The sequence below is a fragment of the Pogoniulus pusillus genome, chromosome 7 (assembly GCF_015220805.1).
Source record: "Pogoniulus pusillus isolate bPogPus1 chromosome 7, bPogPus1.pri, whole genome shotgun sequence".
NCBI lineage: Eukaryota > Metazoa > Chordata > Aves > Piciformes > Lybiidae > Pogoniulus > Pogoniulus pusillus.
Window position 1 is genome coordinate 20,712,201 of NC_087270.1, and position 25,738 is coordinate 20,737,938.

Genomic DNA, 25,738 nt, shown 5'->3' on the forward strand with positions numbered 1-25,738 from the left:
AAATCAAACTCTCTCTCTTCCAAACATCTTTTGCTGTTTAATAAGGAGAGAAGTGAAGAGGGAACCTTTGTGGCTCAGGCTTTCCTCTATATAGCAAACATGAACCAAAAGACAGATTAAGGCATCTTTGTTTATAGCCTTGTTCACTTGCAAAGAATAATAGCCAGAAAGGTGGAGAACATTACTCAGGTCAAGGAGGTCACTTGGTATGTGTTTTCCTAAGCCACTCAAGAAGGATGGTGCTTGGCAGTGCTCTTCTGTTACTGCAACAAAATGGGGTTTGCTGTTGTGCGCTGAAGGCAAAATGTCCTTGGGGCAACGTAATTTCATTGCATTTGTTCCTATTTTCTATGTTTATTAAGGTCTTTAGGTAGATGTTTTGTAGAAAGGAGAGCACTTGAGCATTTCAGCTGCAAATTCTTCAAGTCCGACGTAAAACAGAAAAGAGAAATAACAAGTCATGGATGTCATAATTTTGTGTTAAGTTATGCCATGTTCATTTGGTGTTCATTTGTATCTCATCACATTATGAATATCCCAAATGGAGCTGTTGCCTTTTAGCTTTACATGCCTACAATTATTTCTATCGAAGTTGTGGGGCCGTCTGTCTAGTCGCTGCCTTGACATCTGTCACTGCAGTGCTAAATTGCTTTGTAAAGCCTATTACTTTGGGATATGGTATAACATCTCTTAATTGTGTCGCTTGCTTCTCCTGCCTGAACAGAGCCTACTTTTGTTTCCAGTGTTAATGGCGAGGCTCTGATTGTAGAGCGATGCTTTAAGTTCTTGATGGGAGGGGAACTGCTCTGGGATTACAGGGGCAGACATGGGCCTTGCATTTTATGACAAGCACGAGTGCCAAGGAGGCTTGGGCTCTGACTTGTGTGACTTGCTTCTCTGGCCGGCTGTTGACGCAGTGTTGTAATCACTGCAAACAAGCTCCCTGTGTTGTTGAGCTTCCCATGGATGCTGAGCGATCTCTCTCTCTGCTAAATGCTGCCTATTGAGCCCTGACTCCTGTGCTTCCCGAAGGAGCTCTTGGGCTCAGCAAAGCATTCCCATCTCCCTTTGGGAATATTGTTTCCTGACTCTCTCTGCTGTCTCGTACTTAAAACACGCACCTAGCCCACAAAGAGAGGTGTTGGTTAATCAGTTACAATAAACATATTCTTTACTTGGGCAGCCACTGCTATTTAAGTAATAAACAACTTAAATATTTTATGCAAACGATTTCTAGATGTGTCTTTTGCAGCTAATAATTAATCACTGAAGGCAGTTGTAAAATGTATGCACTTCATATTGAGAAGTGCTTCTTTCTTCAAGCCTAGAAAACTGCAACTGTCTCTTTAACAGTTGGTAAATGCAGTGCGTAAAGCAAATAAACACTTCAGTCATACCTAGCATTGTGTGGTCTATATAAGATACTGTCTTGCATTTAAAACATTCAGCTCTGCTAATCTAGTTTTGGAGGCACATATTAGTAGATAGCTTATATTAGGCTGTGGTCCTGGGGGATTCATTTAAGCTGAAGTTACACGCTGAAAACGCATGTTTTATGTGCAAGCGCATGTCACTGGAAATAGAAAATGAGGAAGCTGAGCACATTTGTATATCAAAGCATTAGGCTACAGGCTTTCTTTAGGAGCAGGGATGTTCAGTACGTGTGAATATGTGGCACTAATTCCATTTTCCCTCAACTGAACCTTAGCTACCCCTATTCCACACCAGTATGGTAGGTATTTATTGTATAAATTAACTGATAAGACTTTAAAATGCCCTCAGTTTTTGTCAGAATTGTTTTTCTTTTTTTCAATTTAGTGGCACACAGAAAGCTGTAGCTTCCTTCTTAAAATTCTTTCTGTGATTGACAGGCTACAGCTTCATTATGCAGTTCACTGGATGGACTGGTAATGGCTGTGAATGAGAGAACAGGAGGAGTGAGAGAAATGTGTCATTGGTCAGCTGGTTTGTTAATGGTGTGAACACATCACACTCACCTCTGCGAAGGAGGAAACACCACAATTTGATCTCACAGAATCATAGAATATACTGGCTTGGAAGGGGCCTCTAGAGGTCATCTACTCCAACTCTCAGGCAAATAAGGACATCGCCAAATAGATCAGATTGCTCAGAGTCTTCTTGAGCCTGACCTCCGATATCTTCAGGAACAGAGCCTCCACCACCTCCCCGGGCAACCTGTTACAACGTTCCAGCACCCTCATATTTAAAGACGTTCTTCCTTATGTCCAATGTAAATCTACCCTTCTCTAGTTAAAAATCATTGCCTCTCAGCAGCTTTCTTGTAAGCCCCTTCAGGTACTGGAAAGCCTAGCTTTGTACTTGTTCAGTTCTTTGGAATACAAAATCATTATGCCTAACTTTTTACCGTGTGATGTCATTTCTACGAAGAACAAGGGAAGAGTAAATTGCATCAAAAATCAAGTAATCAATCCCCTAAGCTGGGTTTTCAGGCACAGTCACTTCTCTCCATCTTTTTGCTCTGGTATTGCTCTGTAGCAGTGCAGATAAAACCTTGTTTGATGAGCAGCATGTTGAGATGTATGAACTGACTTCTCTTTTATTAAAGAGAAAAGCCTCGGTGGCACTTTTACGCATGGAGTTTGTGCGCTGTAGCAGAGGGTGGTTTCATTTTTGCCTGACCTGTATGGGAATCTGAAGGGAAAGTCACCATGCTTTCCATTTAAGGTGAAAATATTATTTCTTTTCACTGGTGTACAAGTAGTGACAAGGATGTTTTTAATGCTCAAGCGTCTGTTATACCTGCAGATTAGTTTGTGGTTTACACAAGATTCAGTCGTCTGTTTTCAATGTATTGCTTTGGGGGGAAAAAGGACTGAAGGAAACCAAGCAGAGATGATGCACACATGTGTCAGGATGTGATTGTCAGGCCTCTTGTTTTGGCCACCAGTGCTTCTAACCAAATGCCTTACAGTTGAGTGACCCAAAAGAGAGCAGTAGGTTCTGTAAGGTCTCCTTGGATAAATGCTGTACTGCAATGCAAATCCTAGAAAAGCCAGCATGAAAAGAAAGTGTTTCTTCAGCCCTCAAACTGTGATTGTACTACATAGATCTGTGCAAATTCTGTGTCTCAGCCTCTCTTACCAAATCTTTGGAAGCATTTCTTTAGGGGGAAAAAAAAAAATCTCCTTCCCTTATAAATATTGCTTTAAAACTAAGCAGACTCATTAGCATTAAAAGCAGCTTTATCCATCACTGTGGCCTGAATCCCAGATGAGAACATACCTTCCTCCAGGGCTCTGAACCTTGGTGGACTATTAAAAATGTAAGCAAACACCTCTGCTCTGTGTACACAGAGAAAGTTGATTTACTAACACATGGATTGCAGCTTCATTTTTAATGAAGTTTCTTATCAGCGTGCTTGGCTGGAAGACTGACCATAGTAAATCAGAAGCTTCAGAGCAGTGCTGGCAGCTTCTTTGGGCATAAAAATTAAAATACTACTAATAGTGAGTGTGCCGTTCTCTCAGAGCTGACTATCAGTGGTTTTACTCTGTTTACCTTGTTTTGAAGGACACAACAAAACATGTTTGGGGGGAATGCTCATTTCCCTTGTTCCTGTTTGATCACATCAGATGTTCATACAGCAAAAGGGTCAAAGAAGGAACAGGAGCTCTTTGGTAGCAGGGATCTGTACCAGGCTTTTCCAGCCAAACTATATCTTTTTGGAATTCAAGCAGTGGGACAGCTTCCATTTAATGTCGTTGTGTCTCTGCACACATGGTTTGTCCTAAGCCTATATAATAGTCTCATTCCCATGGTTGATGCTCCCATTTGTGTTCCCTCTGTAGCTGGTTTGTCATCTCCTGCAGCGAAACTCATCCCTGCACACGTCTTGTGAAGTCTTACCATTGTTGAAGTGTGACCTGGAAGTTGTGTTTGCTTCAGAAAGGCAGTGAGCATCTGGGGTGGATGCTCATTCTGGCCACAGGTAGACTGGTGAGGAAAGTGACAAGTGGAGTTTGCGTGTCCGTGTGTGTCCTGGCCAGTGGTGCCAGAGGCTTTCATGTGGGGCTGGCTGCTGTAGCAGATGGCCAGAGCAGCAGGGGAGCGGTCCTGCCCCTTGTCTTGTAGAAAAATGCCTGTAGACCTTCGTTTTCCAGCTCTGTAGCATGCAAAAGTCTCTGACTCTGTGCAGCTGCCTGAGAGCAGAATGTGCAAGGAAATTCATTGTGACAGACAAGCTGGAAGATTGACAAAGTCTTTGTGGAATTAAGAACAAACGACACTACTTGAGCCTGTGAGGTCTGATTCTTGTATGTTAACTGCATGGGATGGGTGATGAGGGCAGAGTTATTTTATTTTCCAGTTTGCTTGCTTTGTGCCTGTATAATCTCAAAGAGCTCAGTCTGCCTGAAAACCTCAATGTATTGCAGAGTAGCTTAAGCAGAATAATGCATAATTTAGGCGGAGTGTGGATACACTGATTTTATTGACAGAGTACAACAAGAAAATTATTACTTCCCTGTTTGTTGTCTGACCATGAAACATTGACAAGTGATTAATGCTGCTCCACTAGTAAAATCTTATTCTATCATGTTTCAGAATAGTAGTGTGCCTAAGAATTATTTTTTTTTGCCAATGATATGCTGTAAACGGTTGCAATAGTTTGATATTTTATCAACCAATTCATAACCATCTTCAGTGTCCTGTCTAAAGAGCCACCAGCTATGATGGGCCTGTCAAAATGAAATCAAAACAAATAGCTGCATTAAAGGTTGCTTGAAGGTTGTGGTGCAGGGATAGAGGGTTGTGAATAAGGCCCCATGAAAATGCTAAATCAAGTTGTTCTGAAGTAAAGCTGATAAGAACAAGATTTCCCATTTACTATGCAGAGAGTTCTTCTAATTAGTGTTTAATAAAGAAAAACTAAAGAAATGGACTCTAACATTTTCCGAGTGAATTGCAAGTAGAAATTATACTAAGGAGGAAGATAGTAAGGATTTGATACTTTAGCTATTCCCGAAACTCCTCCTTGTTAAGTATTAATAATTTAAGGCATCAAGTTTCAGCTTTTAAGCAGCTGCACCTTGAAAGGCATGTTAACTCAGCTTTAGCAGAAAGAGAAATGTCATAGTGATTATGTGCTTTATTGGTCTTGTATACTTCCTTTAAGTTGTTTTTGGTAGTCATTCATGATTTTGCTTGTTGGCTAGTGACTGTTATGAATTTGAAATACATCATAGTACCTCTGATCTTACTGTCTATAAATGCAGAGTTACTATTCTCAAGATTAGATTGTTTGGTGTATTTCTTTTCCTTTGCTCAGGAATCGCAGCTTGATGCCTTCAAAAAGACAATGAAAAAGAGAACAAAATAGTCAGGAGAAGCTTTTTCTTTCTCTGAAGTTGCCTACAGCCAAATGCCAACCCTTCCAAAGTGAAACCTGCCTTGGAAAGTTTGAACTTGAAGGAAACTTCTGTAGTTGGTCTGAAATGACAGTATTTCCTAATGGAAGTACCCACACAACCTTATCTACAAGCAGAAGCATTTTTTATACTAGCTGTGTTTTTCAGTGTTTTTTCTACGTATTAATGATTCTGACTTCATTGTAGTAGCTAACATGTGTTTAAAAAACAAGCAAGCAAGGAAAAACACAACAGCAAAAATCTAACAAAACAAAACCCTAACAATAACAAAACCAACACCAAACAGCCAAAAAAACGCTAACAAAATAAACCACCCAAACCAAAAAGACAAACACGAGATACCTGACTAGCTTCCCAAATGAAACCACTTTGCCAGTATCAATCACTTGCTATCATCCTCTTCATCAGTGGATAAAGACTCAACACCTATGTGATGGTTCAGTTGCCTGAATTGCTGTAGGGAGGGTTTGTGTGTTTGGCAGCTGTGCCATTCAACAGAAATTATCCAATCTGTCCATCTTTTCCCCTCAACTGGAGAAAATTACTGCAATCAAAGTGGGAAAAAAGAGTAGTTAACCTTTTACTTACTTCTCAGTAGGGTGTTTCTCGGTAGCAGTTGGGGAATTTTAGCTCTTAAGGGTTTCACTTCCTCATCAGAGCCAATTTGTCTGTGTTTCTGGGCACTGGGATTGTCTGACATAGTTTTGTTTACTGAGTTATCAGTACTTTCTGGCTAACGTAAAGAAGACTTTTGGCAATGACCAGAACATTATGGCACAGCACATATGACACCTTTTAAGTAGCAGAGATGAGGACTTGATGGATGGTGTCTGGATACAAAATCAGACAGCATACATTTTAATATTGGTTTGCTCATTTTCACTTCAGCTTTGGTATTGGCTGGAGGGAGGTAATCAAAGGTTGGACAAAGACTGATAGTGTGAAATTTGTAGGATTTGTGAATAAATTGAAATATCCTGGAGTGTAACAAGAGCAGATATTGCTTGGAAACCTGTCCCATGTGAGAGGTTAGGCACAACCTAACCAATGGGACAAACCATACAGCGACACGGTCTGATCCTTCTTTGTGGCAATGTTGCAAAGCGTAGCGCAGCTGTTTAATGCTGCTGATACATACTGTATAGGATGATAAGGAATAGGAGAGAAAAAAAGGAAAAACAGATACCTGTGACCATAATTTATTCTATTGCATTCACACTTGGTGTAGAAGAGTGAGATTTGAAGAGTAAATGTGCTTCTTGCTAGTCAGCTGTATGGGGGAAAAACAACAAAAAATGTACTCAGGGCACCTTTTAGTTTGTAGATTTCTTTCCAAGGTTTTCCTTTTCACTCCAGGTTTTTTACTTATTTTTTCTTATGACTCTTTAGAGACTTTGATTGCAGCATTTTGATGAGTGCAGAGACATCATACCTAAGAGATTCCTTGCCCGTGCTTTCTCTCTTTGGTCATTGTAAGATTTTCCAGCCGGAGTATTTTGTTTTATCACTTGGTGTCTCCATCTGATCTGATGTGAGAGGAAAATATACTCTATGAATAGCTAACACATTCATGGGTCACAGCTTTTCTTCTCTTAAAGTGCTTGCTGAGAGAAGACTTCAAATATTAGACAAAAGAAAGGCGACCTATGTATCTCCAATGTGCTGAGGGCTTGCGTGGTGAACTTTCCCAGTGGGTGGACTTTCAAGGAGTGAGAACATCCATTTCCAAGTTGTGCAGCCCTAAAGATTTAGGATGTTTATGAAAAACTTTCATCTCTCTGGCCTGTGCATTGCAGTATACAAGTCACAAGCATTTGCTGCATCTTTCTTATTTTTCTTTTAGTCCAAATGCTTCCAAATTTAGTCTTAATTTTGTTTTTTTTTAACTTTATTGCAGATGTAGCTTATTGTGTAACTTGCAGTTTTAAAGCTTTTCTTGCAATATTCCTGCTTTTGTGTCTGGGTCCAATACCAGAATGGATTGACTTGCATTGTAGCAGTTCTGTGGAGTCATTAAATAAGTGAAAAAAGCTCTGCAACACCACAGCCATGGTATCTCTAATTTTTTTTTTTATCTTATTTTTTGTGTTCTGCAGATGTGATCCATACTGTTGGACCGATTGCAAGAGGCCATGTCACTGACATTCATAGAGAAAACTTGGCAAGTTGCTATAAATCCTCTCTGAAACTGGCAAAAGAAAACAACATCAGATCAATTGTAAGTACTGTATGAGAGAACACATTATTCTTTCTAATTTGGATCTTTGTTTCCTTGCTGTAGAATAATGATAATGGTAGGCTTCCAGAAGAACTTCTTGTTGTATGTGAGGTGAAAAAGCAAGAAATTAGGCATCGTTTGGCTAGAACAGTTGCTAGAGGAAAGGGATATGCTTATTTTAGGAGTTAGAGAAGATTGTCCTGGTAGCAGGTGTACAAACAACTGTGTCATGAAGAAAGGGGAGGGAGCTGTTGCCATGGCTCATTCTTACATTGTATAATTTATTTACAAAGACCTAAGAATTCACTGGTCATGAGCAGAACTGCATGCAATGCTGCCTCCTAAATAGCTGAGAAGTGATTCATGTGTTGCTTATTCCGTCCCTTTTTCTTCCTAAAAATAAAGGTCCTGGTTAAGTGGTATCATTTATAGCATCCTCTCCAAATTCAGCCACAAAAGATCCTGTTATATGATATTTCTTTGAATTATAAATGTCATTTGGTGGCTGTAAATACATGTCATACTTTTTGTACCTCAAAAGCCAGATTTTCAAAGCCCATAGAGAAAAGAAGCTATTCCATTTACAGCTCTGAAGCTTTGATTCTGTTGCTCAAACAGTTGCAGCTGAAGTCTTCCAGATATCTGTATTTTGATGTTCCTTATGTGTGTAACTGAGAAGGAAGTTACACCTGGGCCCAACTTCATACCTTTTGTGTTACTTGGGTTGTGTGATAGCACATATGTTTGGCAACTTAAAATCCACATGCTTGATCTAAACAAAATCTTAGTTGGACCAGTGGTGTTATCTCTGGGTGAAACATTCAGTGAGGGAAAGCTCTTAGCAAATGGAAATAAAAGGTTTTTGAGGAGAGAGTCAGGACAGGTGTAGCAGGGCTTTGAGCCTGAGTTAGATGTGTCCTGATGAATGTTGCTTATTTCTTCATTGCTGGCATAAACTGTGTTCACACTTTCTCTGCTAATGAGATCTGTCACAATTCAGTGGTGGATAATATGGCAGAGGTTAAAGAAACCCACTTGCTTTCCAGCTTGTCCTCAGATAGCAGAATGGCTAGGGGCAGATGAACTTTGCTTCTGAGTGCTATCCAATTGGTTCTTTTATCAGGGATAGAATTAAGACTCAAAACAGCAAAACACCAAACCACTTTATTTAAGAGGCAACAGGTATAGCTACCACCATGATTAGTCTCATCTACAGGCAGTATTGTGCCACATCAACATGAGCAGGAATAGTGATAGCAGGAGCAGTGAACAGGGACACAGCAGCAAGAAAGCGCAGGAACAGCATGAACAGGAGCAGCAAGCAGCAACAAGAGTCAGCAGTGAGTGGAAAGGGCAGCCCAGGAGCAGTAGTGGTAGTATCTCCTCAGGAGAAATGGCAGCTTCCAGAAATGATGGCAGCAGGAGCTGCCCAGGAGAAGCAGCAGTAACAGTTCCCAGCATCCTCACCCACACTGCCACACTGTGAAGTCTTTTATACTTTCACTCTTTAGCTAAAAATAGTTGTGCCCTCACCACTCAGTACTGTCACTAGGGGCTCTCTGGGTCCAGATGCAGGCATGGAGGACTAAAGTTAGATTCCTTGTGCTGGTTCTACTTGTGGTAGCTATAGGGAAGAAACTTTTTTGTGGCTTAAACTGTTCTCCCAATAACGCTGAAACACAGGTGTATATATTTTTCAGTCCCTTAGAAGATCCTCTCTGTACTTTTCAAGATGTCATTAATTGTGCCCTCTCTTTGCCATTATCAAGCCATGAAAGCGAAGTTGCAGCCAAATTAATCATTACTTAATTTTATTTTATTTTTTGTGCTAGGCACACAAGTTAGAACTGAAAGCAGCCTCAGGGTGTCGGGGGAGTGTCATGTTTTGAACTCCTCTTTAGAGTTATGTAAGCACACAAGGATGTTTCTGTCCTGTTGTGATTCTCATTGCAGCCAGTAAGACCTCTGTGTTCATGCTCCTATGTTCAGCCTTTCTGGCTTTAGACTCTTTGCAGTTGCATTCTTCTAGTGAGGCATTTGGGTTAGTGGAGTAAAGCTCATAACACGAGGAGGGGGAAAAAAAAGATGATGTAAAAAGAATATTGGAATAACAAAGGAAAGGCTGCAGTGGGCATTAGTTGATTGATGCTGGTAATGCCTGCACCTGTAGGGATTCTGTAACGTTAGGACACTCTGAATGGTAGCTTGGTATTTCACATGGAATAATAAAAAATGGTCATACTCAAGGTTTTCTATGAAAATTACCCAGATATCTTAGTAAAAGAGGACCACAGGAGAAATCATGCATGGATTATTTCCTTGCTGGTTAAGAGCTGTTGACTGTGCACCTGTTTAAGATAAAAAATGCTCAACACCCAGGCTTGCAGAACACAGCTGCGCAAGCTGAACAGGAGCCAAGAGCCATTCATTCATACCAGCACTAAGAAGCTTAGCTAGCAATATGGATTTTAAAGTCCATGACAGATCATGGACTGTTCTGAAAAGCCCTAAGTCCAGTGATTTCAGTGATGCTTTGGGATGTGAAGGCTACTTGAGTGCCTATCCTAACGAACAAATCAAGCCTGGAGCCAAGCAAAATGTACAATTCATTCAATTAAGGAGCAGTAGATTACTGTGAGTCTGAGGGAAAGAATACAAATTGTGAGTGGGTTTCACAAGATCCAGTTCATACATATAGTGGGGAAGGAATGAAGGAATGAATGAATGAATAAAAATATCTACAGACTTCTGCAGATTGCAGACACTTGGAAGAGACTCAAATAGACAACTTCTGAGCATGGACTGGATTATAGGAACAGACATATTTGCAACAGGCAGAAGACAGACAAAAACTGGGGTGGAGGGAGGAAGGTTACATGTGTAAAGTAAGGAAGAGAAGGCTCCCAAAAGGTGGTGAAATAAATATAGGAGATAGGAAAATGAGGATTTAAAAAATAGGTACTGAGTAAAAGCAGGAAAAACAGTTTATGAGATATAAATCAGTGAGAATTGATGATAGCAAGTTGTGATATATGAAAAGACTTCACTAAACCAGAAGCTATTGGAGTACTACAAGTTGCAAGTACAAAGACATTAAAGGATTTAAAAAATGTGCATGTGTTACTTCAAACAAAGGACAGAAAGTCTAGGAATACAGGCAAAGAAGACCTGTGTGTGTGTGTGAAAACTCACAATCCAAATTGTTTCGAACATGAATTGTGTCATAGGAATTTAAATTGCTGGAGGCATTGTGAATGAAGACTAATGATGAATGGCAATGTATCAAGTTGGACAGAAGTATGCAGGGTGACTCGGTGCAGCGCTAAATGCAGTTTAATTTAACATCCTTATTAATGATTTTTGAAGAGTACATAAACAGCTCATTAATTACATTTACAAACGATGCTACATTTAGGCAGTGTTGCAAACACTAGAAAAGGACAGAGATATATGATGACAATTGATTACAGAGACTGTGAGTATAACCTCATCCAGCATCCGCCACAGCACCAGAAGGGAGTTTGTGCCTCCACTTCAGTGGAAGATAGGTCAGAACCAGAGCTGACAGCTACAGTGTAACTCGGCACAGGAAAAGATGAAGTAGCATATGGTGAGGGGAAAAAAAAAGCAGTTTGCAAATAGTCAAAGGGTGAAGCGTGCTGAAAAACCAGCATAATGAGGAAATGGTCTTGAATAATAACTCTCAAACTAGATATGCTTACAGCAGTCACTTCTTTTCTTTCAGCGTTACGTATTGTTGAGCTGCCTATAGAGAAATGATGGATGCCATAGAGGCTGTAGTTTCTGTTGAGAATGGACTAGGGAGAACAGACATCACATTTAGAGTAGATGAAAACTTGGTTATGTGTGTGTAGCTATTTTACATACCGAGGGAGGGAAGCAGCGATCTTGAAATGCTTTGGAAATTGTGAGATACAGCTATTTGGAGGGAGAGAAGAATGTTGTGTCTACGATAAAATGGCAATTGAATGGTGTATCTGATGCTAATTTCAGTTGTGTTTTCATTCGAGGTGTCCAGGTATGGATGAGGGCAACTCTGTGCTAACCCTTTTTGGGGGAAACACTGAAATCCCATCTGCAGTTGTCAGAATCTCGGTGTATAAAAAGCTGTGCGGTGGGCAATGTCAGAAATGAGATGAGGGAATGCGGTGAAATGCCAGTCAGCATGCTTGCCACACTTCATAACTCACCAGCAGCCCAGCCACGGGCAAGGATTTGCACAGCCATTAACACAGCGCCTCAGGAACAGATTTGATTGCCTGTAGGATTGTTTACAGAAATCAAACAGCCTCTGACATCTGCCTCTTGAGCCCATTCTCTCAAACTTCTTATGTTCAATGTAGGGCTTCACGTGCTGTATTGGCTGTTTTCAGGCAGAAGTTTTTCTCTCTCAGGTCATCTACTCCATCTGCCTTTTAAATTAGCAAAGTAAATTTTGTGTTTTTACTTGTTACCTGGCATTCCCAAAAACATGCATCACTTCCTCCTTTGCTCTGGTTTATGACCTGTGCCCACTGTAGGACGTTTGAGCTGCTCTCGGATGACTATTTGTGTGGTCACTGGTCCCGGGGGAACCTTCTGTGCTTGTGCAGTCCTTTGTCTGGTGAAGAGTGTACTTGAGATGTTTGTTTACTTAAGTCAGTACAGATCAGTGGGGAAAACATTTATGATGATACAAGGAATTTATTTTCAGAGTAAGTAGTTGGCATTTAATCAAATTACATTTCTTAACAGTTCAGATTTTTTTTTTTAACATCAGGAAATTAAAGTGATATTTTTATATTGGTCTCTTGTAACACAGTAGTAGCAGTAGCTGTCCTGCATCATAAATCTCAGCTGCCTGAAACACTGGGAAAACATTATAGGCACCAAATCCTCACTGAAAGAAGAAATGGTGAAACCAGTTTAACAGATGCTTTTTCTGTTTTCCTGTATTGGGTTTCTAAATAAGAATCTTATCAGCCAATTAGTTGTTGGGTTCTGAGGCAGGCTGGAGGAAGTGTAATCACTGTTTTCAGGGATTAAATTAGTCCCCTGTCTCTGCAGTGTTTGAAATTATTTACTCTGTGGGCTCTGACTTCATCAGAAGAGCTCCTGTCCTGCTTTGCTTTGCCTATGCTACTTTGAAGCCATCTGAATCTCTGGATTTTCTGAACATCAGTCACTTCTCTGCCACATACTTCTTTCAGATTTTCCTTGTGGTTAAAAAAAATCGCAATCAGTTGATGTCATTTAAGGCCAGGATTGCAATTAGCCAGACACTTTATGAACTATACAGAAAGCACACAAAGGTGCTGTGTGCATGGTTGTGGGTGGGATCCAAGTCAAAAGGGCACTTGCAGAGCAGAAAAGGTGGTGCCAATCCCTCACCTAGAAGGCAGACCAGGCTTCCTCTGTGATGGTTTTGGACACTGGAGTAGTTCTAATTGGTGCTACAGCTTTGCTGCTGTTCGGGGCTGCTTTTGGCACTGCTGTCTTCAGGGCTGCCTCATGTTGGCAGGGGGGTGAATTGTAAAGCTTCAACAAGAAGCATTTCTTTAGGGTGTGCTCTTTGACCTCTAGCTCTAGGGATAATTATGGCCAGTTGTGGGGAGGGGAGTGGGTGGAGGGAGTCCTCAAAGAATATGGCTTTGTAAGTTGCAGAATGAAGCCTGCTTAGCACCAACAATATAACAGGGTTAAATATGAAATGAAAAAAGCTTTCTGCCTGATCCCTGGGGTTGGGATGGGAAGAGTTCATGCTGTTCTAGAACCTTACTAGATGAGTTTGCTCTTGTCTAAAAAGACCCTCGAGCCAAAAGCTTCAGTCTGTCTTTCTGTCTGGATGTTTGTGGAATGAATGCAGAAGGTACTTCTGCTCCAGGGAAAACCTTTTAGCTGGACTTCACTTCTCAGCACAACCACCCTGCTCCTTTTGTCTAAAGTATATAAAGGCAAAAGGCCATCCAGAAATATCTCAGAAGTAAGAAGAGTTATCCAATGTCCTCATCATCTTCAGGTCAAGTGGAAAAGCCATCACTTGGTGACTGGCTTTGCTAGTGACCTGTAATGATGGAGTATTTCTGGGAGAGTAGGTTGTGTCTTTTGGACTCTGAATAAAGTGGGTCTATGCACACAACTTATGCTGTGTTTTGGCTAGGGTTATTGCAGAAGTGTGCTGAATCAGATCAGGACAGGCTCTTTTGAAAGCCACACTGTGCCTACATTTCTGTGTGCAGAACGTGTATTATTCGTTGTGCATATGCAGTACGTTTTAAAGTATTAACTGAGGCCATGTTAGAGTAATATATATATGAAAGGAATATCTATCTACAGGGAGTTTTGACTCCCTTTTTATAGGTGTTTTTTTGCAATCAAGAGTCCTTAATTATATTTGTTTATTGGGTATTTTTTAAGGTAGTGCCAATACCAATACAACTTGTTTGTACAGAAACACAACCTAGTGATTATTCAGATCAGCATATAAAAATACATCAAGAAAGGTACCTGTTACTGTGTATAGCACTGGAGAGATAACCAAATTGTCTTTTCAGTCATCTTAAATATTTGTCCCCACCTGTATCTGGGGATTTAAACAGACCTTGCAGCTATTGACCGATAGTCTTGGTTTTGTATGCACATTTAAGAAGTTGTTGTGGTTCTGATAGGCTACACTCGTTCTTTTGAGCTTCTTTTAAGTGGAGACATATTGAGCCCTCTGTGAAGCCTGAACTTCAGTTGTAACACATGGACTGAATATTTTTAATACCAATTTCAAACCCAGAGCATTCTCAGTTCCTCCTGTTTGAAAATAGACAAATCATGAAGGACAAGTTTCATTTTAATGGTCGAAAGGCTTTTAGAATGATGACCTGCAATATGTTGGTCTAACAGCTTGTTTTGCAGTCTCACCTTTACCTGGCTTGTGTTCTCATGATGCAGTTACCTTTCACAGACAAGTAAAGCAAATGTTTGTTTATTTTTTTTTTAAGGAAACCTATTGCTTGCTGAAAATGTTGCCATAGCAATGAGTTTTACGTCTGAAATTCCTAAAGATTGACTTGATTCTATCATCTGGTTTCATATCTATCAATCAGAAGAGTTGATTTTGGAAGGAAATTTCCAGAACATCATGAATCCACTTAATTTGTTTCTTTGAAACACTTGGTTAACTTTTATGGTATGACTGATCTTACATTTTCAAACTCAGTTTTCTCCCCAGCTTAGCCTTTCCCTTTTTTGTAATGTTATTTTTCTCTTAGATATTTTCTAGATAACATCTTCAAAAATTAAGCTATTGCATTAAGTTCTTCTGTTTGATTAATTACCATGTTGTATTTTACAGCTTCATCAGATGAGTAGGTTCTGATCTTTCCTTTTGATTGCAGAAATTGCTATAGCTGCCCATGCTTTTCTTAACCCAAGGTGAAACTTCTGCTTTGTGTTCCATGTTCTCCCAACCATTTCTTCCAAAATGATCTTGGCAGACTGAATCACAATCCTGTTTCTTCAATAAGGATTTCATTAAATAAGATGTATTCAGCAAGATCGAGTGTAAATCACTACGCTAAATGGAGACACTCTACGACTGAGAAAGGCTGAGCTGTGATTGTAGCCCTAGGCAGAGGTTCCACTGGAAGTGAGTTGACGTTGCCCTGTTGTGAGGAAGACCAAGAGAGGAGGAAAAATCTGTGTAGTTACCTGTTACACTATTTTAGGGGATCTAACTGGACAGCATGGAGAATTTAAGAGTGTTTCAGACAGCTGTGAGTTTGTAGTTAGAAACAGCACCAAAAGAAGGGTGAAAGAACTTTAAGGTCCAGAAAGTAGAAGACTAATGGTGAGGAGAGAAAAATAGGGAAAAATAACTTGTTAACAGGATACTCAAGAGTAAAAGTTGTAAATGACTGTCTGTCTTTTGACAGGACAAGAAATACGTCTGAATTTATAGAAATGGAATTTGATTAGAGATTATGAGCAATTTCCTAGTTGGAAGGATGGTGAAGTGTTGAGAAAATTGTTGAGGAAAGTTATAGCTCCACTAGTATGCATACATGGAACATCACTAGCATCTGTTGAAACCCAAACTCTTAACGCATTCGGTGCTGCCAAAAGCCCGAAGGCTGTGACAGTCAAATAGTTGAGCTCCAGCAGTGAGGCTGTTGCAGCCCTGGGGAAATGGCAGGTAGCCTGGTCACTGCAGGAGCTGTGCACAGGCAGACAGATTGGTTTGTGTTGCAAACAGAAGTCCTTTTAAAACATCCATTTCGGCACTGTTGTGAGTTTCGTTATTTTGCTTTGATCTCAGAGTCACACAGTTAATTTTTTAGTCTTGGCTTTTATTTTCCCTCCTTGTTAATCTGGTGAGGTTTCTTCTGCCTTTGCCAGCATGCCACTGGGGATGGCTTTCCTGTTGAGATAAGTACCTTTTGATTTCTGTTTCTCCTGCTATTTGGCTATCTTTTTTCTCACTATGGAGGGTTTTGTACAGACACCAAGAAGAAAACTAGCTTGGGGTATGCATAGAACACCTGTGAAAACATTCAGAGACTTGCATAAGCTTCTGTGTTTTTTAATAACCCATTGACCTGGATGAGGGCACAGAGTGCACTGACACTAAGTTTGCTGATGACACCACACTGGGTGGAGTGGCTGCCACATCAAAAGGCTGTGCTGCTATTCAGTGAGATTTGGATAGGCTGGAGGGTTGGGCAGGAAGAAATGGAATGAAATTCAACAAGGAAGAGTGTAGAGTGTTGCACCTGGGAAAGAACAACCCCAGGGATCAGTATCGGTTGGGGACTGACCTGTTAGAAGGCAGCAAAGGGGAAAAGGATCTGGGGATCTCAGTGGATGGGGGGTTGACCATGAGCCAGCAATGTGCTCTTGTGGCCAGGAGGGCCAGTGCTGTTCTGGGGTGTATTAGAAAGGCTGTGGCTAGTAGATTGAGAGAGGTTCTCCTGCCCCTCTACTCTGCCCTCATGAGGCCACATCTGGAGTACTGTGTCCAGTTCTGGGGCCCCCAGTTCAAGAGGGACATAGAACTGATGGATAGAGTCCAGCACAGAGCCACAAAGATGATGAAGGGACTAGAACATCTCTCTTACAAGGAGAAACTGAGAGAGCTGAGGCTTTTTAGCTTGGAGAGAAGGAGACTGAGGTGTGGCCTCATCAATGTTTATAAATATGTAAAAGATGAGTGCCAGAAGGATGGTGCCAGGCTCTGCTGACTGATGCCCAATGACAGGATAAGGGGCAATGGGTGGAAGTTGAAGCATAGGAAGTCTCATTTAAACATGAGGAGGAGGTTTTGTTTTTCCCTGTAAGGGTGACAGAACACCAGAACAGGCTGCCCAGGGTGGTTGTGGAGTCTTCCTCTCTGGAGATACTCAAAATATGCCTGGATATGTTCCTGTATGTTCTAGTCTAGGTGATCCTGCTCTGGCATGGGGTTGGACTGGATGGTCTTCTGTGATTCCTTCCAGCTCCTGACATTCTGTGGTTCTGTGAAATGTTTTCTCTCATTGTGCAGCGCTATGCTCAGCATCTATTTCCTAGGAGGAAGCAGATTTGTTATACTTTGAAGCTCGAGGTGCATTACAGCATGTCTTTTCTATGGTCAGAAGCAGTAGGAGCAGTTCAGAGAGACACTTTGATCAGTTGTGAATGTCTTGTAGCAATGTACCATGTAGAAATTATTTGTGGTAACGGGGATGATGGTGTGACCTGATGGGATTCTTCCTTTTAGAAAGTATGATATGATGTCTCCTGAATAGGGATATACATTTTCCCACCTTTTTCACCCTCCCCCAGATGTTCAGAAGTGTTTTGAATACAGATAGGGACAAACTGATCAATTGCTTGGACTTAAATTAATAGGCAGGTCTTGGGATGCTTAGCTGCTGCACCAAGTGGCAGAGGGCACATGCCACTCTAGCCCTTGTACTTTCCTGGTTCATCTTCTACCTGACCACAAACAACTCTCTGGATAGCATAAAGAAACAGTTGCTGTGCTTTAATAAACAGATTGCCCTACCGGGGAGCCTCACTCTTGTTGTTTCATGATGTTACTGTTGTAGTGCCATCTGATGATATTCTGATGTGAGAAGGGAGAAAAGTTAGTTGTTCTTGTTGAGTTTAGTGAAGCACTGACTATGCACTTACTCTGGTGGGATGAAAAAGAAAATGGTTTGTTAGGAATAAATGCTGTATGATGTGTTTACCGTGTGATAATTCACCCATCACCCTGTGGGAATCCTGTGCTAAAAGCATAAACTTTCTAGAAACACTGCCTGTTGCCTCCATAACTGGGGAAGTGTCTCATTAGGGAAGGCCAAAGCACAAATCTGTCAGACAGTGGATCATAATGCTATCAATTGGAGACAGCTCATAAAAGCTAGGGACTACTGCAAAGTCTACACTATACAGTGCAGGGGAAGAGCATGGTTGGTGTTTCTGTGCAGAGGAAATTGTAGGGGGAAAAAAAATCACAAGTGCCATGTTCAGTTGGGTTAAAAAAGGAAAATAGACTAGAGGACTTCTGTTTGCAGACAGATCTTGGCTGTCTAGTCAACTCTGTAAGCTGCTTGTCATTATTTCAATAGCACTTTTCCATCATGGAAATGCATAGAAGTTGATGATAGACACAGATTCCTAACAAAGCTTGTAGAGCTGGTAGACTGGAGCCATCAGCCTCTGTGCACATTTATCCTTGTCCTTCCACTTTTATACCTTTCATTGCATTTATCCTTGTCCTTCCACTTTTCTACCTTTCACTGCATTTATCCTTGTCCTTCCACTTTTCTACCTTTCACTGACCTATTCTCTGTCACTGTTTTGGCTGCAGTTTGTAGGCTCTTCAGGAGGGCTTGTTTGCTCTGTGAGGACAGTCTGTGTGTGTGCTGTGAAGGTGTAATCCCTGTTGAGACTCAGAGGACTCAAGCAATAGCATTAATGGGAAATAATAGTTGCAACAGGATCAATGTTATTGGCTTGGGTTTGATTTTGTTGTGGTGGGTTGGTTTTTTTTTTGTTGTTATTGTGTTTGTTGTTTTTTTTCTTTGGTGGTGTTGTTTTTTTTAACATAGTCTGCAGTGTCTCTATCCATCATCAAAAGAGAGACAAATTCTGCTGAAATTGGAAGTTGCATATTCACAGATTTTCATGCTGGGGGTGCCCTCTGTGACACCTAGAAATGTATGAAGGACTGTCTGACAGATAGCAACTTGTCACTATCATTTTTTTTCCTTGCAATTTAATGGCAAGGAAAAGAAGGCATGACACTGCATTTTAACACTGCATGGTGCTTACAGGGTCCCTTTCTCTTGGCATTTTTCATGTGATAATTTTGAGACACTTCTGTATGTCCCTTTTTTAAATCATTGCCTTGGCTTAGCTATGCAGAGAACAAACTGTAATATGAAATCTTTATATGCTGTTTTCACTTCAAATCAGTCCATTCTTCAAATACCAACTTTAAACCTTCATTATTTCGACCATTGTTTTTTTAGCTGGAGCTAATATAAGGGAAATGTGTCAGGTGGACATCATGATAACTAAGTGGAGGAAAAGTATTTCATTACAGCATAACTTCTGTTTAACTTCAGAGTAAAGCTATTGAAAAGTAGTTCTGAAAGATTAACAGAAGGGGCCTGCTTTATTGAGCCTTGTTTGCCAGGTTAAGTAGTCTTTCCCTGAAGCCATAGAATCATAGAATGGTTCAGGCTGGAAGGGATCTTAGAGATCATCTTGTTCCAGCCCCCTTTCCAAGGCCAGGGAAACTTCCTGATAGATCAAGTTGCTTGTGGTCCATTGTCATGGAGGCAGGGAATTAATGTGGGAGAGCCAGGAATTATAAAACTATAATTGTTTTATTTTCCTGAACACCCTGCCTCCCAACTATATACAAAACTAGTTTAGATTTTTCAGTTTGATCGGGAATTGCTTCAAAAGGATGCTCTGGGCAAATGTAGAGATTTAGGAAGTCAGGAAATGGAAAAGGCCAAGCTATAAACACAGCTGTACCCCACTATCAATCAGGCTGAGCAGTGAATTACGGGAACAGCAGGTCTTACTCATGGAGGTGAGATAGGTATTCAACAGTGATCCCTTGCTGGATTCCTCTGCAGGAGCAGTCTTCTGATACTGCAGGCAATATCCAGTAGTATAGATCCAGGCAGCAAAAGCCTGAGGTGAGTGGCAGAGCCTCCAAACACGGAAATGTCTCGAGCACCTCTTCTGCAAGTAGGATGATCATGGAACGATGCTGCCTCAGCAGTGGCAGGGGAGAGCCAAACTATTAGTGTCTTCCCAGATCAGAATAGCAGCCAGGAAGTTGGCTGGTATGCATGGTTGAGAGTAGCTGGTCTGGGTACCCACCAGCAGCTTGAGGGCTTGCTGAGCCCTCAAGTTTGCACAGAAGGGTGAAAAAGGGGGGAGAACTGCCCAAAACCTAGAGCTGTGCAAAAAGGTGGGAGCTGCCCAAAAGCAGGGATGGTCCAAAATGAGGATGCTGCCATGGCAGGAACCTGTCCTGTTGGGCACTCTGTCAAGGTGGCAGCTCTTTCAAGGTGCCACCACTTTGCCTTCTCCCTTGCTGTATTTATGCTTTTCTAGACAAAGTGTGCATTTACCATTTTGTACTGGGCACAAAACCCCAGCCAACCACCAGCCTGACTCCACACGTGTCCGTCCACATGTGGAAAGGTGCCTCCTGCTCTTCCCTCTCCAAGCCTGCCGGGGGTGTGTGTGGGGAAAGCAGTTTTCCCACCTTCTCCCCATTCAAACCCACAGGGTGGAGAGAGAAGAAAGGAATTTGGAGTACTCCAGAACATCAATTCCAAACTGGCTTTGAACGCTTCCTGGGTTGGAGCTTCCACAGCTTCTCTGGGCAGCCTGTTCCAATGCCTCACCACTCTCGTGGTGAAGAATTTCTTCTTTGTGTCTTACTTAAATAGAGCTTCTTCCAGTTTGAAGCCATTAGCCCTAGCCCTGTTACTTCATGCCTTTGTGAAAAGTCCCTCTTCAGCTTTCCTGTAGCCTACTTCAAATAGTGGAAGGCCACTATTAGGTCTCCCTGGAGACTTCTCTAGGCTGAACAACCCCAACTCTCTCCACCTGTATTCACAGGAGAGGTGCACCAGTCCTTTTGATCATCTCTGGCCTCCCATGGGCCCACTCTTCTAACAGTCCCATGTCCTCCTTTTGCTGGAGGCTCTTAAAACCTGTTTTCACCAAATACAAACTGCATGCAGTCCTTATTCAAGCAAGCAGTTCAGCAGCCTGATAGTTTTCAAAGCTGACTTGCTTGTCAACTCCTGGTGATGTCTGCCAATTAAGATTTAGAGGTTTGTTTATAAAACAGATGAAAAACAACATAACAGATAGAGTTAGCAGTTTTGGGTAAGAGAAGTAGCAAAGAGATGTGCACAGTAGCATGACTTTCAGGGTTTGTCATAGAAGGACATCTCTGCAAGGAGGCAATTTTTTTTTAAATTGGGATAATTGTAGGTAAATGAATTGCTCATTTTCTCTTGTTATGAGTTTCCTAGAGGATGACTTTAAACTATAAGCCAAAAGCACACATTTCTGCAGACTGCAACTGGTTTGAGCATTTACTAGTGGTCTTTAAAAAAAAATAGTGTTTATTCATGTTAGAATAAAGAATGTGTTACACTGCAAATCTTCTCCTTTTCTAAGGAAATAAATCAGCATGTTGTGTGGGTTTTTTTCTGAGCTGTAATGCCTTTCTGAGCTTTCTCTGAGGTATACTAGCTGGATGAAAAGTTTATGAATTAAATATCCACCTGTGTCTATTCCACACAGCTTTGCATTTCCAGAATAAGGGCAGACATGAGACAATGTTTTTTATTCATGTCAAATGACACAGTTGGAACAACCTCAGTCAAGGAATCCTCATGTTGGGGCAAAATTGTCCACTAACATTTCCTCCTTGACTGATCCTGATTCAGCACTTCATGAACATGGTACAGTGTCTTCCTCTGTGCTTAAAGAGAGGAAGATTGCAAATGTGTCAGTCTGCAGGAAAAGTGAGAGAACATTAGCCAAACAAGTTCTTAGGCTTATTACTTGTTGGTATTCTTCGCTGTGGAATGCATCCCTCCCCGAGACAAGCACAGACAGTCAAGCATTGTGCAGGAAATATTGCTAGCAAAGAAGTGATGGCATTAATTCTCAGTTTGCAAGAAGATAGTCTTGTTTCAGTATAACTACTTTGTGCTCTTCGTTTTTGCCTGTCCTGGGTTTGTCTCTGATGGTCCTTGTAAATGTGCTGCTTTATGTTTTGGCAAGTTTGAGCTGAAATGTACACCTTTGCCCTGAAGCTGAACATCCAAGTGTGATATAGAAGCTTTGCCTCCTGCACAAGGGGAAAGTGTTGCCATTTAATGGTCTGGATTATTTTTTTTTTAAGTGATCTTAAATCTCCATCTCCTATTCAGCTTTCATTTATGTTCTCTCTGAGTCCTGTGAGCATCTTTTTCAACTGGATCATTGCAGATCAGAATTTTGGTTTACAGAACACAGTATACAAAGGTGCAAAACATTTCTTCACACGTATGTTTGACCTTTTCTTATCTTCTATTCCACTCCCAAATACACCAAGACTAGATTTGGTGACAAGGACAAGCTTGAGAGAAATGTAAGTCATCAAACTGTCATTGTCTTTTTCATTATGCTTAATTAATGTCTCCCTTGCATTCTAATTCCCTCGTTTATGAAGTGTGGAGTCATGTATTCTTTCTTTAACAGAGAAGCACACTATTCCAAACATTATATTGTTACTTACTGCAATCTTGAGCTGTCATGTTTGTAGTTGTCTGTAGCTCTATTCCTTTTAAGTGTTTACTACTTTGATCCTTCAGAATGTGTTTAAATTCCGTAGAACATTTATTTATCACGTTCTGTAATAATTTTCCACCCCCTTTTTGCTCTGTATTTTCACATTGTCATTTCACCCCTTTTGAATTACCTGCAAAATTACCAAGGGGCTTTGGCTATTAGAACTGTTGAGTTGCATTATACAGCGGCAAAGCTGCATCCAGACCTAACTAAACCAGCAAATACATAAATATTCTCAAGATATTATCTCACTATCATGTCACATTTCCATTTCTCTGACAAAGGAGTATGGCATATAGCTGAATTTTTGATGCAGTATTAATGTCTAAATGTTTGTGATCCACCAGTTCTGAAAATGCAGCTGCATGTTTTCTTAGCAAAACGAGCCTAGAGCACCATATCCAGGTGTATTTGAAAAATTACCCAAAAAAATCAGCTGAAAAATGTGAAAAACAATTAAAAATAACTAAAAATAGTTTGATTAGACCACCAACCATTTGGAGGTCCAAGAAACACACTGCTAAAAGTCTGCAAGGTGGCAATGCTGTCTGACAGTAGTTTGTTCAAATAAGCTGCCATCAGAGAGGATGTATATCCATCATATTTCATTTCAGGACTTCACCCCCAGAAGCTAATGATGTTAATGACAGCTAATTCTACTCTAGGCCCTGATGGTGGTAGTGACTGCAGCTTGTAATCAGGCATTAGATACAACCCCCTTGATAAATTCAAGGGTGCTGAGCCAAATCGCCCGCTGCACTGTTGACTCTAATTAAAATTGCCGGTGATCGATGTTTCCGAAAGCAGGAACTGCTGGTGTTCTTCATCACCATTTGTTGGGCAGCGCTTCAGCGGTACTTCTGTTTCCTACATTTGTAGAGGGGATGTGTGGTGTTTTACTGCTGTCATATGTTTGACCTAAGTTGAATTTATTTCTGTGGAAGGCCTCATCAGTGCCACCAGCATCATCTGAAGGATCTCTGCAGGTACTAGAGACAATCGAAGTAACTTATCCCATTCTGGCTGGTTACTCAGGAATCTCCACCAAAAAGAGCTCTCTCATCACTGCACCACCTGTAGTTTCTGAACTGGGTAGCTGGGATGAGTTAGGACAATTTATCATCATACCTTCCCTTTGCAGTGCAGATGTACTTGAAGTAAGTGAAACGATTTTTCTTTATTATGTCCCTGTTAAGAAAGCCAGCCCTTGCATTTTCCCCAGGCGTAGGGCTTCTCTGAATAAATATGCAAAGTATCAGTTCAGAAAATGACATTGTACCAAATCCCTCCCTGCTTAGTCCTGCCAGAGGAGGAAGAGCTGGGATGGTTTATAAAACAAATGCGTGCACCTTGCGAGTCTTTATGAGGTAGTTTGGGGAGAATAATGAAATGCTCGACAAGTGCCAGGGAGATTCTGGTTAAATGGCAGGCTCCAGGAAAGGCTTCAGAGTATAAAATACAAAGGTAAATTCTCACTTAGTACCTAAATAACAGCCTGGAATTAATAAAAGCATTTCCAGCTGAATAAAATGTTAGATGGCTTGGGCTGAATCATGATAGATTTTGTTATTTAAAGCTAACAATTCCCTTGTAATTCAGACTTGTGAACAGGCCCTATTTCAGCAGTTAAATCCAGAAAAAAAGAATAGCAAGTACCCTGGAATGCTCAGGTACGGATGCAACAAAGGTTTGGGTCAGGGAGAGCATGAAAAGAACCTACCTACAGCAAACCTGCAAGTTGTATGAACGCTTGTGGAGAGGGCTAATGAGGAGCAGATGCTTTGTTCTTTGGAGTTACACTGGGGCTGGTGGCAGGCACTGGGAAGGTTGAAGTCAAAGGCTTTCCAGCAGCATGTCTATAATACACTGGCCATATAACCACTGCTCCACTTGTTGTGAACGTACAGGTGAATACATCAAATTAATACATTCCCAGCAAAAGTTACTGAGTGCTTCCTCTATGTGCTGGGAGTGTAGCAGCACCAAGGTCAGCAGTGATGTTCGCACAGAGAACTCCTGACTTGTGTCAGGAATAGTGTGACCAGCAGGACCAGGGATGTCCTTCTGTCCCCGTACTCGGCACTGGTTAGGCCACACCTTGCATACTGTGTCCAGTTCTGGGCCCCTCAATTTAAGAAAGATGTTGAGGTGCTTGAATGTGTCCAGAGAAGGGCACCAAGGCTGGTGAGGGGGCTGGAGCACAGCCCTACAAGGAGCGGCTGAGGGAGCTGGCTCAGAGGAGACTCTATTGCTTTCTACAGCTGCCTGAAGGGAGGTTGTAGACAGGCAGGGCTTGGTCTTCTCTCCCAGATACCCAGTGTTGGAACAAGAAGACACAACCTCAAACTGTGCCAGGGCAGGTTTAGGCTGGATGTTAGGAAGAAGTTCTTCATGAAAGGAGTGATCACCCATTGGAACAGGCTGCCTGGGGAAGTGGTGGGGTCATCATCCCTGGAGGTGTTTCAAAGGAGGCTGGATGAGGTACTCAGTGCCATGGTTTAATTAGAAGGGTTAGGTGATAGATTGGACTCCATGATCTTGGAGGTCTTTTCCAACCTGGTCAATTCAGTGATTCTGTGAGATGTTTGCTTGTTGTATCTTAGCTGATTTTGGGTCAAATTTCATTAGAGAAATGGCAGCTGATCAAAATTAGGTACCTCTCCAAATAGCAATAGTGGCACTTTTAATAGTCCCAAAATCTCTCCATCAATAGGAATAGTTTATATTGATAAAAAACTTTATTATGAGTGCATGTCCAGACCTGTGCTGTAAAAAGATCTCTGGAAGCCTTCCATGCCCCTAGGCTGTAAGTTGTTTGTTATTTTATTTTATTACATATTCTTATTTTTTAATTGTATTTTTTCCACTTTCCTATTTTTCCCCAAGGATTTTCTAGCACATTTCCAGTGTGTTAGTTAAAGCTATTCCAGAATGCATTGTTCTGATGTTTTATACGAAAGAAGAAAAAAAATCAATCCCCTTTAATGCAGTGGGCTCTCCTATTGGTAAAGAATAGGCTTGCAGCTATGCCCCTGTCTTCTCCAGCTCATTTTGGAGATCTTCTCCGTATAGAGAGTAAGAAGATTATCAGGAATAATCAGTGGGGATTCACCAATCTGATAGCTTTCTATGATGGTATGCCCAGCTGGGTAGATGAGAGAAGAGCAGTAGATGTTGTCTGCTTCCACTTAAGCAAAACTTTTGGGTCTGTCTTCCATAACAACCTCATAAGTAAATGTAGGAAGCATGGGTT

The 25,738-nt window shown here is 41.2% G+C and overlaps 1 protein-coding gene across 7 annotated transcripts in view; it reads left to right on the forward strand.

Annotated features, from left to right (window-relative positions):
• MACROD2 (mono-ADP ribosylhydrolase 2) overlaps positions 1-25,738 on the forward strand; it is a 1,034,078-nt gene that overhangs the window by 572,506 nt on the left and 435,834 nt on the right. For all 7 annotated transcript variants that reach the window (XR_010302823.1, XM_064146159.1, XM_064146160.1 and 4 more), the window contains one exon: positions 7,505-7,626. Coding sequence is in view for 6 of the 7 variants with exons in the window: in XM_064146159.1 (XP_064002229.1) it covers positions 7,505-7,626 (122 nt within the window). In the remaining variant the exon portion in view is untranslated. The remainder of the gene's footprint in view (positions 1-7,504; positions 7,627-25,738) is intronic.